Source organism: Equus przewalskii, chromosome 1 (genome assembly GCF_037783145.1).
Source record: "Equus przewalskii isolate Varuska chromosome 1, EquPr2, whole genome shotgun sequence".
Taxonomy (NCBI): domain Eukaryota; kingdom Metazoa; phylum Chordata; class Mammalia; order Perissodactyla; family Equidae; genus Equus; species Equus przewalskii.
In genome coordinates this window covers 140822222-140839186 of record NC_091831.1, presented here as the reverse complement: position 1 = coordinate 140839186, position 16965 = coordinate 140822222, and the positions used below count along the sequence as shown (strand labels likewise).

The window sequence follows — 16965 nt, the reverse complement described above, 5'->3', positions numbered from 1 at the left end:
AAAAGGTGACCGAATAAAACTTAGATGTTAAATTAGTTATGGGAAAGACAACAGGAAAAAGTACTAAAAATCTAGAATTACACACCCAGATTGTTTGGCAGATATTAGTGAATTCTCAGTCCATTTTAAAGAAACTTAAACTGGATGCTATAGACATTATTTAATTGGCATGATAATTATTAGAATCATACTCAGAGGAAAGGCCATAGCCCCATCTCAAAAACTGGACAAATGAACATACATTGTTATATTTGAAGTAAACAAAATATTTAAGGCAGGTATATACCAATTTAATGATTCTTCACTTTAACAAAAATTTTCTATTAATCAACCAATTAGTGGATCTGACTAGGCTAGATGAGAGGGCTTCTACTTTCCTCTTCTTTATTTAAGTGATCTCTTATTATTGGTTATTTTGGTTGCTTCAAATCTTTCACCTTCCTAAATATGAACTTTTTGTACATTCTTCATTATATTTCTGATTATTTTCTAAATATTATCATAAGAAATAGAATTATTAGACCAAAAAATCCTTTTAAAATGCAAAGTGAAAAACTGATTTTCAGAAAGCTTTTTCCACATATATGTTCAACCAACAGTTCATGGGTGTGGATAAACATTCTCTCTAATATTTATCCTCAAAATTTAGCCAGCTTTTATTCTTGTCTCCACTTCCTTTTGACTGTCTGGTGTTACCAAAACCCAGCTATCCTCTTCTTAATATCTCACATGCATCTCTTTCTTGGTCCTTCTACAACCTCGTTACCTCATTGCTTCATGTCTAGAGTTTAGCAATGTTTAATCATTTTTCTGTCTCAAGTTCTGACCCCCGTCTCAGATGCTAATTCCTTAATCTTCCTAAAATACTACTTTGACTATGTCAGTTGCCAATTGAAGAACCCTTGTTGCCTCCTTATTGCCTATTGAGTTTAAATTCCTTAAAAAAGTTGTCAACTGTACCTTATGTGTCCAATTTTCTCGCTGCTCAACATAAACCTTACAGTTTCCTTAGTCCATTGTATTTATCCCATCCTCTTTTCTCCTCACTAGCTCATAAGTTTTACAAGGAAAAGGATCTTATCTGTTTCGTTCACTTACGTATCCCAAGCATCTTTAATAGTGTCTGGCACAGAGTAAGCACATAGTAAATATTAATTGAATGAATCAATAAACCAACTTCATTTTAGTGACAGATTAATGAGAATACCTCAATCACCATGAAGCATTATTCCAATATTTAAGCAAGATACTACAAATATAGTTGTTGCAAATGATTAGAAATGTACCACCTCGTTTTGTTCAAACTAGTGACTAAATCTCTCAAAAGTATTCAAATTCTTGTTATTCACTTCTTAGTATGACACTTCCATGTCACTCAAAAGAGTATGTCAATGTATTTCATAATACAATAAGAAGCCACTGCTTTTTTATGCTATCGAGTAATTCTGACCACCGCTACCAAGCAACAGACTAACACTTTTGGGGGAGGTATTTGCAGGTCACCCTATGGCAGACCATGGAAAATTATCTTGGAAGAAATTAGTAATTAGAAAGTTGCTTGGTGAGCATGGCACCAAAGCAAAGGGAGGTGAAATGGTTTTGAAAGATATATTATTCAAATTATTATGAAATTGAATTCACAACAATCAAATCTGGTTAGTTCAGTAAAAATACTGCCAGTTTCTGGTTCTTTGGGCTCCCTCTATTCTATGCCACATGTTGTTTACCCCACTTCTATTCACATAGTCTTTCGCCCCATAGTATAAAATATAACCAATGACAATACAATGCTACAACTTATTAAATTACTACCATTTGGGGAGTTTATATCTCTGGTCATCTTATTAGAGTTTTGGGGGTTTCCTCACTCTTCAGCCATGAAAATTTCTTGGTTTTCTTTCAGCGATGTATAATGAAAAACACAACGTTGTGATTTTACTGGCTTAATTCTCAGAGATCTACCTTATTTCCAAGTTTTAAGGATTCTTTTTATATTTTCCCTAAGCACTTCTGACAGTGGAGAGGTAGCAAAATAGCAGAGGTGCAAATTAAAGTTCAAATACCTAATCCATCTGGCTACTACTTTAAGTATTTCTGGAACATGTCATTTGCTAAATATCAACTAGTACTTGTGTATGAGTAACTACTATGTTTTTTTTAAAATTTTTTATCTCCCCACAGCACCAAGTATAGAAATGTGCACATAAGTACTTAAAAGTTACATGTTAACTGAATATGTAAGGATTTAAAAAAATTGTTTGTGGTTTAAACTACAGTTTATAAAAAATCATGAAGTATGTTAATGTTTTAACCTTAAAGTCCAGATAAGGAAGAAAAATTGGGTTTAAATATTAGGGGAGAGGCGTAAAAATAGTTATTTAAAAATGATCTTCATCTGAGTTTAAAAGGTTATATGATGTTGTGCCACAATAAGCGAAATGAACATTAAAACTTTAGTCTTGCAAGTAATCCAACAATACAATGGTTAAGGGGAGCTGGCTTGTAAATCTTGAGTCATTCCAGATACTGAAATTCTATAATTGCTTACATTCCAGTCCTAAAAAGGGAGATATGCCATTTTGTGGGAAGGCAAATTTTAACTATCTGCTGTCTGTTTGTTTCATTAAAAACAAGAACAGAAAGTTCTTTTAGTTTAAATTCTGGATAAAAGTTAACCCCACATGACAACAAACATCTTGAATATCAAAAAGAAGAAATTATGTTTTAAATATGTCTGGGAGTAGAAGCAGCAATTCTGAGAGAGCAGTGTACATGGAGCACAGATTATTTTAATCTTTGGAAGTCATATATATATGCATGCATGTGTATATATACTCATGTTTTACTCCACTTCTGCTCTTGACCTGCCTCAGCATTCCTCAGAACATAGATTAAGGTATTAATACACATTCACAAATAGAACTATAGAGAGGAAGGAGCTCTAACATAATAAATCTCTAATCACCATAATAAATCACCAGTCTCTATTGCTAATTTCACCTCAACAGTCAACAACCACTTTGGAAAATTATTCAGCACCAACGGATAGAAGTCAAAAAGTAACAAAATGTCAGAAAAGGAGAATATAGAAATAATCTATTCTAATAACTTCATTTTTTTCAGGTAGAAAAATACGGCTCAGAGGGGTTATATGACATGCTCAAGGACATTCAAGTCTTTTATGTACAAGTTAAGTACATCAGAGCCCAGGAAACTAGAAACTGTAGAAAAGTCTCCAACTCAAAACATACTTACGGCCCCAGTAAATAAATTATCTGAGTCTTATGTTTAGTGGATTCTCCATAGTGATGACTGAGTGTAGCTTGGGGATAAGCAACACAGAAACTGTAAAACTATTAGAAGGATATGATAGCTCTCAGATGCCATGGGCCACGCCCCTTCACAGCGATTCCCTGCAGGGCAGTGTCCTCAAACTTTTTGGTCTCAGAGCCTCTTTATACTCTTAAGAATAGTTGAAGACACCAAAGAACTTTTGATTATATGGGTTTTTGTATCTATTAGTAATTCCTATATTAGAAATTAAAATTGAGAAATCTTAAACATTTATTTGTTAGTTTATTAAAAATAACAGTAGTATACCCATTTCATGTTAACATAAATAGCATTTTTTGGAAAAATATAACTATTTTCAAGAAAAAATTTTGAGAAGAGTAACATTGTTTCACATTTTAAAAAATCTCTTTAACATCTGGCTTAGTAGAAGACAGCTGGATTGCTATATCTACTTTTGCATATATTCTGTTGATATATTTTTTGAAGCATATATTTATATATTGAAGTATATTAAGAAAATCCAGTATCACACAGATAAGCAGTTGGACAAAGGAGGAGTATTTTAATAGCGTTTCATATAATTGTGAATACTCTTTGATACTACACTAAAACTTGATAAGTTGTAGTTTCTTAATGGTGGGTTGCAATGTGGAATCTGAAACAACATCACTATGCTTTGTATTCTCTGTTACATTAAAATCCACTGGTGTGTCACACTTTGTTTAAATCTGTGTATAATTTTTTTTAATGTAATGCATTGATGATTTGTAAAATATTAGTTCAGTGAGTTATACCGATCTTCTAAACGTTGACAGATTTCTTTATACAATATCAAAAAATCACATTCATTAATATCACCAGTGACTTGTCAGGGAGATCTTTAAGTACTGGAAAATTATCAGGATCATGGTGGTGGGCGCAAGTTCTCCAAAATTTTTGTTTGAGAGCTCGAATTTTATTATTGGCAATAGCAACAGCACTCCATACATGAGGATTACAGCACTATTCTTTAACTAAATGCCTGTAGTGGAGACACTTAGCTGTCCTCCAAAATGTATGCTCCCTTTTCCATAGTATAGAATTGTCACTACACAGCAGCTCCCAGCCAGGGTTTTTATTTGTCAGCCCTCCTTTCATCTAGGTATAGCCATGGCTTGTTCTCATTAATGGTATGTGATTGGAAGTGATGTGGGTTAACATCTGAGCCAAGACTTTTAAGAGAGTTGTGCCTATTCCTCTTTTATTCTCCTGATGAAGATTAATGCTAATGACTATGGGGTTCTATAGGATGGTGACCCCAGAAAATGGAAGTAGCCAGGATCTCTGAATCACTATGTGGAGGGGAGGGACTCACTGACCACAAACTAATATAAAAACTCAGAAGATAGCTTTAAAAGCTATCTAAAGTTAGGGTCCTAGAGAAATATAAGAAGTTCAAAGTTCAAAGAAACACACAGATTTGAAAAAACTTCTACCTTAAACAGATTTCCTGGTAGTCACAATCAAAGCAAAAGTTTACAAAAAAATTACTTTACAGGAAAAAACCTCAAAAAATTAAAAAACCTCTTGAAGCAATCCTTGCCTTTTTGAAATGGTACAAATGCCTTTTTAGTTCCTATACCAAAACCAATGGTCTGTAGCAGACCTGTGCTTCCCCAATGGAGGCTCAATTTCTTTTGAGAATTAGAAATTTCAACCCTTTGCTGTCATTGTAACTCTGGACCACTCTGGCCCCAGAGTGCAGATTTTTCAATTCCCCAAACCATTGCTTGCTATTTCTAGAAGAGCTCATACACAAAAGTGGGAAACAAGTGAGTTGTTTCCCCCAGTCTTCTGCTCCCTTTCTCGCCCTTCTACTAACATCTTTCCTCCTTCCTTCTCACCTATTAAAATTTGATCCCAGGAAAGGATCTAAAAACTTATTCATATTAGTCATGAATGAAGGATTAAGGCTAGGGTAATTCTCATAAGTTACAACCTTTATCCTATGATGACAATTTGAAGCCTAAATGTACTTATAAGCTTGTAAAATTAAATGACTGAGAGGCAGTATGTGAAGTGGTCAAAAGTTCAGACTCTAAGGCCAGAATTTCCTGGATTTGAATTCATATTCCACCACTTATCAGTTATGTGACCTTGGGCAAATTACTTAATTTCCTTATGCTTCAGTTTCCTCATTTTATAAGTGATAATAAAAGCAATCTGCCACATAAGAATATTACTAATAAGGCTCTAATAAGTTAACACACTTTATCAGGCACATACTTCAAATTGAAAATTTCTCCAAGTTGAACATAAATTATTAAAATTTAATTTTGAGCAGTGTATGAAAAGAAACACTCATTAAATCTGCCCCCAGAGTTAGATAATCTCATCCAGAAAATGAAAAACCTAGTCATGTTTTAGAATCAAATATAAAAAGTATTTTTCAAATATTTATGGATAAATAAAATATGTGCTACATTTTATAAAGATTTTCCATTAATACAAAAATCAAGTGTGTTTGAAAGAAACACAATTTTTATGTTTTTTCAAACGAAAATGATCATTTCATTAGAAATACAGTATAAAACTTCTTTCAAGCATGGAAGCTCACCACCTAGAGCAATTCTTCATTTTAGAGTGCATAAAATGGATACTGAAATAATAAATTCTGAAAAAAACAGGACTATCATGAAACAACATATAAATAAGGAGTATTTGGAACAAATATAATTGAGATAAAAGCTCATAAGTAGTATTTCCTAGAAGAAGACAAAAACTTTTTCCACTGTCTCTGCAAACTATGGAGTAACTTGACTATGTTCTCTTGGTGTTCAAAAATAATGGTCACTATCTCTTGATTATTTTTAATTATTGAATGTTGGTTATTGTTAAATATTAAAATGTAAAACAATTTCATATATATTATTTATGTAAAAAACATTATATATTACAGAAACAAAGGATGCCCACAAATTTCCATATAGTCATTACTTCTGGGGAGGGAGAGACAGATTTAGGAATGCTACAAAACATCTGTAAATAAAAGGCTTGAAAAACTAATATGACAAAATGCAAATATTTGTTATGTGTGGGAAATATTCTCTAGACTCTCCTGAATGTTTGAATAAAATATAATAATAAAAACAAATCTAAAAGGAGACCCCTGTGTAAGGTAGTGGGATAAACCCGGCTACTTTGATCTATCTCCCAGCTCTCCCATAGTTAAATAACTATGAAACACATAAACAGGAAAATCTGTATCAGCATCAGAAAGGCATATAAAAACTGATATTATATCTGAAACCCACAAAAAGGGACTAAATTTTCAAAGGTTTTTCATAATATACTTTACCACATCATGGGAAAATACACAGGAGGAAGTCTTGACAGATCCACATCATCACTGGCAGAAACTTAGAAAAGCAAAAGCTGCATTGAAATGAGATATTGAATTAGGAATCCAAGGAGAAGCCCTTTACTCAAGGTTACTTTTACCTCCACAGTCCAGGGTTTTGTATGTTAGCAGTGAACAATCAAAGATTGAAATGAAAAGTATCATAGAAAATGTCATTTCAGAAATATGTGCAACATCATACAGTAAAAAAAAAATTAGAAAACATTGCTGAGATAAATGAAAGAAGTCCTAAACAAATGTAGAGATATTCTATTTTTATAGATTGGAAAACTCAATACTGTTAAGACGTCAGTGCTCCCTGAATTGATCTATAGATTCAACACAATTCCAATCAAAATTCCAGAGTATATATATTAAAAACTGACAAGATTTTAAAATATATGGAAACAAAAAGAATCTAGAATAGCCAAAATAACATTTTAAAAGAGGAACAAAGTTGGAGGACTTATAGTACCTAATTTCAAGATATATTTTAAAACCACAGTTATCAAGGTAGTTTGGTATTGGTATCAGTGGAACAGAATACAGCACATAGACACAGACCAATACACATACAGACAACTGATTTTTTGACAAAGGTCTCAAGACAATTCAATGGGCAAGGAATAATCTTTTCAACAAATGGTGCTGGACCAATACGGAAAGAAACAATCCTTAATACCAACTTCACATAGTTGGTAAAAATTACTCAAAATAAATTAGAGACCCCAATGTAAGAGCTATAACTATAAACTATAAAATTACACTATACAATTTCTGGGAGAAAATATAGGATATAATCTAAGTGAAACTGGATTCACAAAAAATTATTAAATATGACCCAAAAAAGCACAAACTATATTGGAAAAAAAGAGAAATTGGATTTTGCCAAATTATAAACTTTTGCTCTTCAAAAGACACTATTATAAAATAAAAAGGCAAGCCACAGATCAGAAGAGAAAATTTTTAAAATATGTATCTGTTAAAGGATTTGTGTCTAGAATATATAAAGAACTCTTATAACAAAACAACTATAAGACAACCCAAATAAAAATAGTCAAAAGATTTAAACAGACACTTTAGCAAAGAGGATATAGAGATGGCAAATAAACACATGAAAAGAAGCTCATCATGATTAGCTGTTAGAGAAATTAAAATAAAATCTAGCTAAACACCAATACATAAGCCACAGGAATGGCTAAAATTAAAAAGACCATAACAAGTGTTAGTGAGAAAGTAGAGTAACTATAACTTGTATACTGGTAGGAATGCAAAATTTCAGATAAGAGTTTGGCAATTTCTTAAAATGTTATACACACATCTACCATCCTACCCAGCCATTCCTTTAATAGATATTTACCAAAAAGAACTGAAATCCATCGTCCCTACAAAGACTTGTATGTGAATGTTCACAGAAGGTTTATTTGTAATAGCTAAATACTGGAAACAACGCAAACGTTCACCAACAGGTGAATGGATAAACAAATTGTGGTACAATCGGTGGTTGGTTGAATCCATGGATGAGGAACCTGCAAATATGTGGGCTGACTAAGGACTTGAGCACCTCCGTGGATTTTGGTATCCTCTGGGTCCTGGAACCAATCCCGCATGGATACCAAGGGACAATTGTATATCCTTACTATGGACTACTACTTAGCAAATAAGGAAACAAACTATTAATACATGCAACAACGTGAATTATTCTCAAAATAATTATGTGGAGTGAAAAATGTCAGACAAAAAATATCACACACTATGATTCCATTTATATAAAATTCTAGAAAATGCAAACTAACATGTAGTGACAAAAATCACATGAGTGATTCCCTGGGGATTGAGTGGGAAGGAAGAATTACAAAGAAGCATGAGGAAACTTTGGGGAATTATAGATATGTTTCTTATCTTGAAAGTTGTGATTGTTCTACAGGTTTGTACATATGTCAACTCATCAAATTTTACATTTTAAATATATGTGGTTTATTGCACATCAATTAGAAACAAACTGAAATAAACCATGTAGTTATTTTAAGCAAAAATCATAATACTATGTTATATGAGGCTATTATTCACGTAGATCTTCTAATATATATGACAACAATAGCACAAAGGACAAAGAGGGAGTACATGTAACTATGCTGCTCCAACTTCCCACATTTTTAGTGAAGTAAGACAATATTAACTTTAAGTCACATTTTGATAATTTAAGGATGCATTTTGTAATCATTAAAACAACCTAAAGAAATACAAAGAGGGACTGGCCCCATGGCCAAGTGGTTAAGTTTGCATGCTCCGCTGCAGGCAGCCCAGTGTTTCGTTGGTTCGAGTCCTGGGTGTGGACATGGCACTGCTCATCAAGCCACACTGAGGCAGCGTCCCACATGCCACAACTAGAAGGACCCACAACGAAGAATATACAACTATGTACTGGGGGGCTTTGGGGAGAAAAATGAAAAAAATAAAATCTTTAAAAAAAAAAGAAATACAAAGAGATACAGGCAATAGAGGAACTACAATGGAATACTAAAATTATTTGATTAATCAAAAGAAGACAGGAAAGACGAATTGAAGAGCAAAAAGCAGGTGAGATAAGACTGAAAACAAACAGGAACATGGTAGAAATAAAACCAACCATATCAATACTTACACTGAATGTAAATGAAGTAAGCACTCCTATTAAAGGAAGAAATTGTCAGAAATAAAAAAAAGAAGACTCAACTATAGGTTGTTTACAAGAAGTACATTTTAAACAAAAAAACACAAAGAAGCTGTAAGTAAAATGATGGGAAAAGATTCACCATGCAAACTACAAACTATTCAGTCAACTTGTTATTCACATGTGAGAGTGAGAAGTAAAAACAGATATGTAAGATTGGGTCAAGATAGTGGATTACCTCTCTTTCCATTCAAAATAACAAAGGTATATGAAGTTCTGGAAAAACTAAGGGTGACATTAGCAAGAAAGAAATTTCACGTAAGTACTAAAAGATAGCAATCAGGCAGGATGACATGTATGGATATAAAAGTGGGGAAAAATCACAGCACAAATCTGAAGAGCAGTAATTAACTAATTAAATCATTTAGAATTAGAATTAAGTGAAGAACAGCTTTCAGAAGAGTAGGTTGAGCAGGTTAGTCTCTCATTCCCAGCCTATATCAAGGAGCCGGTATTGGAAAGGTATTTCCCTCTACACTGCTGGTTCTTAACTTTGCCTGCACATTGAAATCATCTGGGTCACTTTAAAGAACACTGAGCCAGAGATTCTGATTGAATTGGTCAGAAATGAGGCCTGAGCACCAGACTTACATCTAGTATTGGAAATATAGTATAAGCAAATATCTTTAGTATTGGAAATATAGTGTAAGCAAGCAAGAAATAAACTTGCCTTATAGTACTTAGTAATGTAGAGCAACTGAGAAGTTTGGTCCTGGTGCAGGAATTTGGCATTTAGCACAAGGAACAGAAGAGAATACGAAAATATATTCAAGTGAATTGATATTTCAAGCAGTCTATAAGTGGACTATCTAATAAATGAGCATTTGGAAAAAAACATAACACTGGAGTACAACTACCTTTCTTATAACAAAATAAATTCCAAATGGATTAAAGTGTTAAACAAAACATGGAAATAAAAAAGTATGAGAAAAATCCAGGTAGATATTTTCATAATATTAGATAAGTTCCAACAAACATGCCACAAAACTGAAGCTCTCAAGAAAACAATTATTCAAATTTACTGAATAAAAATTACAAACTTATCTATTCACAAAACACATTATTAACCAGTTAGCAATACAGCTAAAAAGTAAGAATATTTGTAGTGTACCTGAAAAGTTCCTATAAATCAATATAAAAATATAATAACAGGCAAATGGGAAAAGGACTTAACCAGGTACCACTTGTACGACAAAAATCTAAAATGTAAAGCAATATTCAAACTACTATAACATTAACTAATAAGTCAACCGTCATTTTAAGACCCACACTAAAAAATAAATCATTAAGAAATTCTGACAAATAAATAACTTAACATACTTGATTTGCAGTTGACAATAAATTTACTTACAAGCTGTTATGCGTTCCTGACTCCTTGCAATACAGTCCTTTACAGCATCTGAAGGTATTTTCTTGGTACCATGTATCGTCGTTGTGGCGAGTTTGTTCAGTTTCCAGTGGGTCCAAAAGCCTTTATGAGGTTTTAAACCTGTTAATATAAAGCGGACATTTACTCAAAGAAATTAGGATTTTGAAACTATATTTTAATTTGCCAAACCATTTTTATGAGTATTCTCATTTCCTCCTCACAACAGTCCTGTGAGGATTGTCAGTCTCAAGTTTCAAAGGAGGGAACCTCTATACAGAAATGCTAACGTCCTATTATATAAAACAGTGAATTAGAAAAGAGCTAAAACTTGTTATCATCTTCTGATATAGGCATAAGCTAAGTTCATATTCAGACATAAGAGAAGGTTATTATTGTGAAAACTTGGAAAGGACCTAAACTTCTGACAATAGTACATTCATACAATGGATTACGAAGTCTCCATTTAAAGTTACCTTGTAAATATTTGCTAACATAAAAAGGCATTCATAATATTTTTTTTGTAGAGAACAATTTTACCTGATATATATGTGTGGTTACAGCCTAAATGTTAACATGATTGCCTCTGAGCACAGCTGACTATTATTTTAAAATTTTCCCTATCTGTATCTCCTATTATTATGATTATTATCTGCTGAGGAAGACTCACCCTGAGCTAACATCCATGCCAATCTTCCTCTGTTTTTCATATGCAGGCTGCCAGCACAGCATGGCTGCTAACAGAGCAGTGTAAGTCTGCCCCTGGGAACCGAACCCGGGCGGCTGAAGCAGAGCACATTGAACTTAACCACTAGGCCACTGGGGCTGGCCCATCTATTATTTTTTAAATAATATTTATGAATCAATTATAGTACCCAAAAAGTGGTAAAAATAAATTTCATTTAAAAAGTTCACTTTTGTTCCAAAAGCTGTGTAGGGTGGAATAATTCATTTAAATATGCTAAAAACATTTGTATCCTTAGCAATAAAAATGAGAACAATATAAATTCCTTTGTGTACTTCACATGGTTGTTCTGAGGATTAATTAAGATAATACATGTTAAAGTGTTCAGTAAATGGGAAATATGAGCTAATATTATCACTATTACTATACATTGATATAGTCATAAATGTAGCCAATATTTTCTCAGTGGTGAGTGTCCAATGAGGATTATTTAGCTATCAAATTAGAATTTTCTAGGTGTTCTTAGCTTCAGTTATCACCTATTTCAAGTTAGTTGCCACTAAATAAAATACGCAGAAGCCTTCAGTTTGATTGACTTGAATGTTTCTTGATAGACTATGTTTTAAAATGTAGTGTATTAATACAAAATGTGAGGTATAGTAAGGCCAACAGACAAGGCGATGACTTACATTGAAAAGAGAGTTTATTATTTATTCATAGTCCCCAAGAGGAGGGGGCACACCTTGCCACGGGAAGCCACATGGGGAAGCACAGGGTTCAGTCAGAGGCACAGAAAGACGGGGAAACTGTGGGGAAGAGCGTTATTGTGGCTTCTGTGGGAAGGAATGGGTGGTGCAGGGAAAGCAGGCTCAGGATTGGCTAGTTTGAATAATTTCAGCGGGTTCTGGGGCATAGGTGCTGTCCCTAGTTGTCTGGTACCTGATCCTGGGATCATTAAGACAAGTGGATAGTGGCCCAGAGTGAGAGCCCAACAAAGGAGGTGGATTAGTTGGTTTGTATTTGAAAAGCACACTCATCGGTGAGCTGTTTAATATCTCTAGGAATTCGCTAACCCTGAGAACCGCAGTTCTTCCAGGTTCAGCAAGGCCCTAGATGTCAAAGCATCAGAACACAGAACATAAAAGACATGGTTAATACAGTCTAGTGTTGAATACTCCTTCCATTTCTGGGATGAACCCTACTTGGTCCTGATATGTAAAGAGAGATATTCAATAAACCCTCTGAAGGCTTACTATGTAGTAAACTATGTGTTTGGCACAAGGGATCCCAAATTCAATTCAACTACGTTCCTGCCTGCCATCAAGGTAGGTGTGAAATTATTTGGTACTTGGTCTGTAGAAAGCACTTAATACAAGCTACTTTCTCTCTTACTTCTTATCCAAATTAACCACTGGTTGAGTTGTTACTATGTCCCAAAATTATTTACAAGTAAGAAATTCAAATTGGTCACTAAACATGGACTGTTCCAAAGAATGGCATTAATATAGGGCCACGACATCCAAATGAAATTTGGTCTACATCTTTAGTTTTGATGATTTTTAATTTTTTAATTTTAATTTTTTACAGCTTTATTGAGATATGGATATATAACATCTTGTAAGTTTAAGGCATACATCTGTGTTGATTTGATACACTTATATATTGCAAAATGATTACCACCATAGTGTTAGCTAACATCTCTATCATGTCACAGAACTACCATTTCTATTTTATGGTGAGAACATTTAAGATCTACTCTCTTAGCAACTTTCAAGTATAGAACACAGTATTATTAACTACAATTACCATGCTGTACATTATATCTTCAGAACTTATTCATCCTATAACCAGAAGTTTAAACCCTTTGACCAACATCTCTTCATTTTCCCCACCCCTCAGCCCCTGGTAACCATCATACTATTCTCTGTTTTTATGAGTTTGGCCTTTTCAGATGCAATATATAAGTGATATCATACAGTATTTGTCTTTCTCTGTCTGACATTTCATTTACATAATACCCTCAAGGGCCATCCATGTTGTTGCAAATGGCAAGACTTCCTTCTTTCTTGTAGCTAAATAACATTTCATAGTCTATATACACCCATCTTCTTCATCCATTCATCTATTGATGGACCTAGATTGTTTTCGTATGTTGGCTATGTGAATAATGCTGCAATGAACATGAGAGTGCAGATATCACTTAGACATCTGTTTTTACTAGTTTTGGATATATACCCAGAAGTGGGATTTCTGGGTTATAGGGTAGGTCTATTTTTAATTTTTTGAGGAAATGCCATACTGTTTTCCATAGTGGCAATACTAATTTACATTCCCATCAACAGCACACAAGGGTTTCCTTTGCTCTATATTCTCACCATTTGTTATTTCTTGTCTTGATAATAGCCATTCTAACAGGTGTGAGGTGATAGCTCATTATAGTTTTGATTTGCATTTCCCTGATGATTAGTGATATTGAGCAGTTTTTCATGTACCTGTTGGCCATTTTTATGTCTTTTTTGGAAAAAATGTCTATTCAGTTCCTCTGCCCATTTTTAAATTAGATTGTTCTTTTGCTATCGCGTTGTATGATTTCTTTGTATATTTTGCATATTAGCCCCCTATAAAATAGATGATTTACAAGTATATTCCATAAGTTGACTTTTCATTCTGTTGATGGTTTCCTTTGCTGTGCAGAAGCTTTTTAGTTTGATGCAGTCCCAATTATTATTTTTTGCTTTTGTTGTTTGTGCTTTTGGTGTCATATTCAAAAAATCAGTGCAAAGACCAATGTCAAGTTCTTCCCCACTTTTTCTTATAGGAGTTTTACAGTTCAGTTCTTATGTTTAAGTATTTAATTCATTTTGAGTTAACTTTTGTGAGTGTTGTAAGATATGAGTTCAATTTCATTTTTCTACATGTGGTTATCCTTCTTCCCAGCACCATTTATTGAAGAGATTATTTCCCATTGAATATTCTTGGCTCCCTTGTCAACTATTAGTTGACTGTATTTGTGAGGGTTTATTTCTGGCCTCCCAACTCTGTTCCAGTGGTCTATGTGTTTATTTTTATGCCAGTACCATACTGTTTTGATGACTATAGGTTTGTAAAATAATTTGAAATCAGGAAATACGATGCCTCCAGCTTTGTTCTTTCTCAGGGTGGCTTTGGCTATCTAGGGTCTTTTGTGGTTCTGCAAGAATTTTAAGATTGTTTTTTCTATTTCTGTGAATGCCGTTGGAATTTTGATAGGGACTGCATTGAATCCATAGATAGCTTTTGGTAGTATGGCATTTTAACAATACTAATTCTTCCAATCCATGAACACAGAATATCTTTCCATTTGCTTGTCTGTTCTTTGATTTCTTTCATCAGTCTTGTAGTTTTCAGTGTTTAGATCTTTAACTTCCTTTGCTAAATTTATTTCTAAGTATTTTATTGCTACTGATGCTATTGTGAATGAGATTGTTTTATTACTTTTTCAGATAGTTCATTGTTAGTGTAAATAATTGCAACTGATTCTGTACAGTAATTCTGTATCCTGCAACTTTACTGAATTCATTGATTAGTTCCAACAATTTTTTGGTGGAGTCTTGAGGATTTTCTATATATAAGATGATATAATCTACAAAGAAAGACTATTTTACTTCTACTTTTTCCAATTGGATGCCTTTTACTTCTTTTTCTTGCCTGATTGCTCTGGCTATGACTTCCAGTATTATGCTAAATAGGAGTGATAAGAATGGACACCCTTGTCTTGATCTTAGAGGAAAAGCTTTCAGCCATTCACCGTTGAGAATGTTGGCTGTAGGCTTGTCATATATGGCCTTTATTATGTTGAGGTATGTTCCTTCTATACCCAACGTGTTGAGTATTTTTATCATTAAAGGATTGTATTTTGTCAAAAGCTTTTTCTGCATCTATTAAGACGATCATAATATTTTTATCTTTTATTCTATTAATGTGGTGTATCACATGTACTGATCTGCATATGTTGAATCATCCTGCATCCCAGGGATAAATCCCACTTGATCATGTTATATGAACCTTGTAATGTGCTGTTGAATTCGGTTTGCTAATATTCTGCTGAGAATTTCTGCATCTATATTCGTCAGGGGATATTAGTCTGTAGTTTTCTTTTCTTGTAGTGTCTTTATCTGGCTTTGGTATCAGGGTAATGCTGGCCTCGTAAAATGAGTTTGGGAGTGCTCCCTCTTCTTCAGTTTTTTGGGAAGAGTTCAAGAAGGAGTGACATCAATTTTTCTTTGAATGTTTGGTAGAATTCACCAGTGAAACCATCCTGTCCTGGGCTATACTTTGTTAGGAGATTTTTGATTACTGATTTAATCTGCTTACTCATTATTGCCCTGTTCATATTTTCTATTTCTTCATGATTCATTGGTATATTATACGTTTCTAAGTTTCCAATTTGATGATGTATAATTTTTCATAGTAGTCTCTTAAAATCCTTTGTATTTCTGTGGTATCAGTTGCAATGTCTTCTCTTTCATTCCTGACTTTATTTATTTGAATCTTCTTTTTTTTAGTCTAGTTAAAAGTAGATCAATTTTAGCTTTCCCAAAAATCAGCTCTTAGTTTTATTGATTTTTTCTGTCATTTTTCTGGTTTTTATTTCATTCATTTCTGCCCTGATCTTTGTTATTTTCTTCCTTCTGTTAACTTTGGGCTTAGTTTGTTCTTCTTTTTCTAGTTCCTTGAGGTGTAAAGTTAGGTTGTCTATTTGAGATATTTCTTTTTTCTTAAACGCAGGTGTTTACTGTTATAAATGTCCCTCTTAGGACTGTTTTTGTACCACCCCATGGGTTTTGGTATGTTGTGTTTTCATTTTCATTTGTTTCAAAATACTTTTTGATTTCCCTTTTGATTTCTCCTTTGACCTACTGGTTGTCAAAGTGTGTTGTTTAATTTCCACATATTTGTGATTTTCCAACTTTCCTCCTGTTACTGATTTCCAGTTTCATTCCATTTGTGGTTAGAAAAGATACTTGGTATGATTTCAATCTTCTTAAATTTAGTATGACTTGTTTTATGGCCTAACATATGCTCTATCCTGGAAAATATTCCATGTGTGCTTGAGAAGAATGTGTATTCTGCTGTTCCTGGATGGAAAGTTCTATAAATGTCTGTTAGGTCCATTTTGTCTAAAGTATGGTTCAAGTCCAATATTCCCTTGCTGATTTTCAGTCTGGCTGATTTACCCATTGTTGAAAGCGGGGTATTGAAATCCCCTAGTATTTTTTTTATTGTTTATTTCTCCCTTCAGATCTGTTGATATTTGCTTAATATAGTTATGTGTTCTGATGTTGTCACATATATTTATGATTATTACATCTTCTTGATGAATTGACCCCTTCATCATTATATAATGACCTTCTTTGTTTCTTGTTACCAGTTTTGGCTTCCAGTCTATTTTCTGTGATATAAGTATGGCTACCTCTGCTCTCTTTTGGTTTCCACTTGCATGGAATACTGGCATACATCAGAGATATTTTGGGTTTGGTTTCAGACCA

At 33.5% G+C, this 16965-nt stretch overlaps 1 protein-coding gene across 44 annotated transcripts in view; it reads right to left on the bottom strand.

Moving 5' to 3' along the window:
• Positions 1-16965, bottom strand: part of FAM227B (family with sequence similarity 227 member B) — a 202296-nt gene that overhangs the window by 138787 nt on the left and 46544 nt on the right. For 43 of the 44 annotated variants that reach the window (XR_011528644.1, XR_011528639.1, XR_011528627.1 and 40 more), the window contains one exon: positions 10738-10875. Coding sequence is in view for 37 of the 44 variants with exons in the window: in XM_070580785.1 (XP_070436886.1) it covers positions 10738-10875 (138 nt within the window). In the remaining 7 variants the exon portion in view is untranslated. Of the gene's footprint in view, positions 1-6631; positions 6709-10737; positions 10876-16965 lie in introns of all 44 variants that reach the window. The other variant, XR_011528646.1, reaches the window with a different exon arrangement.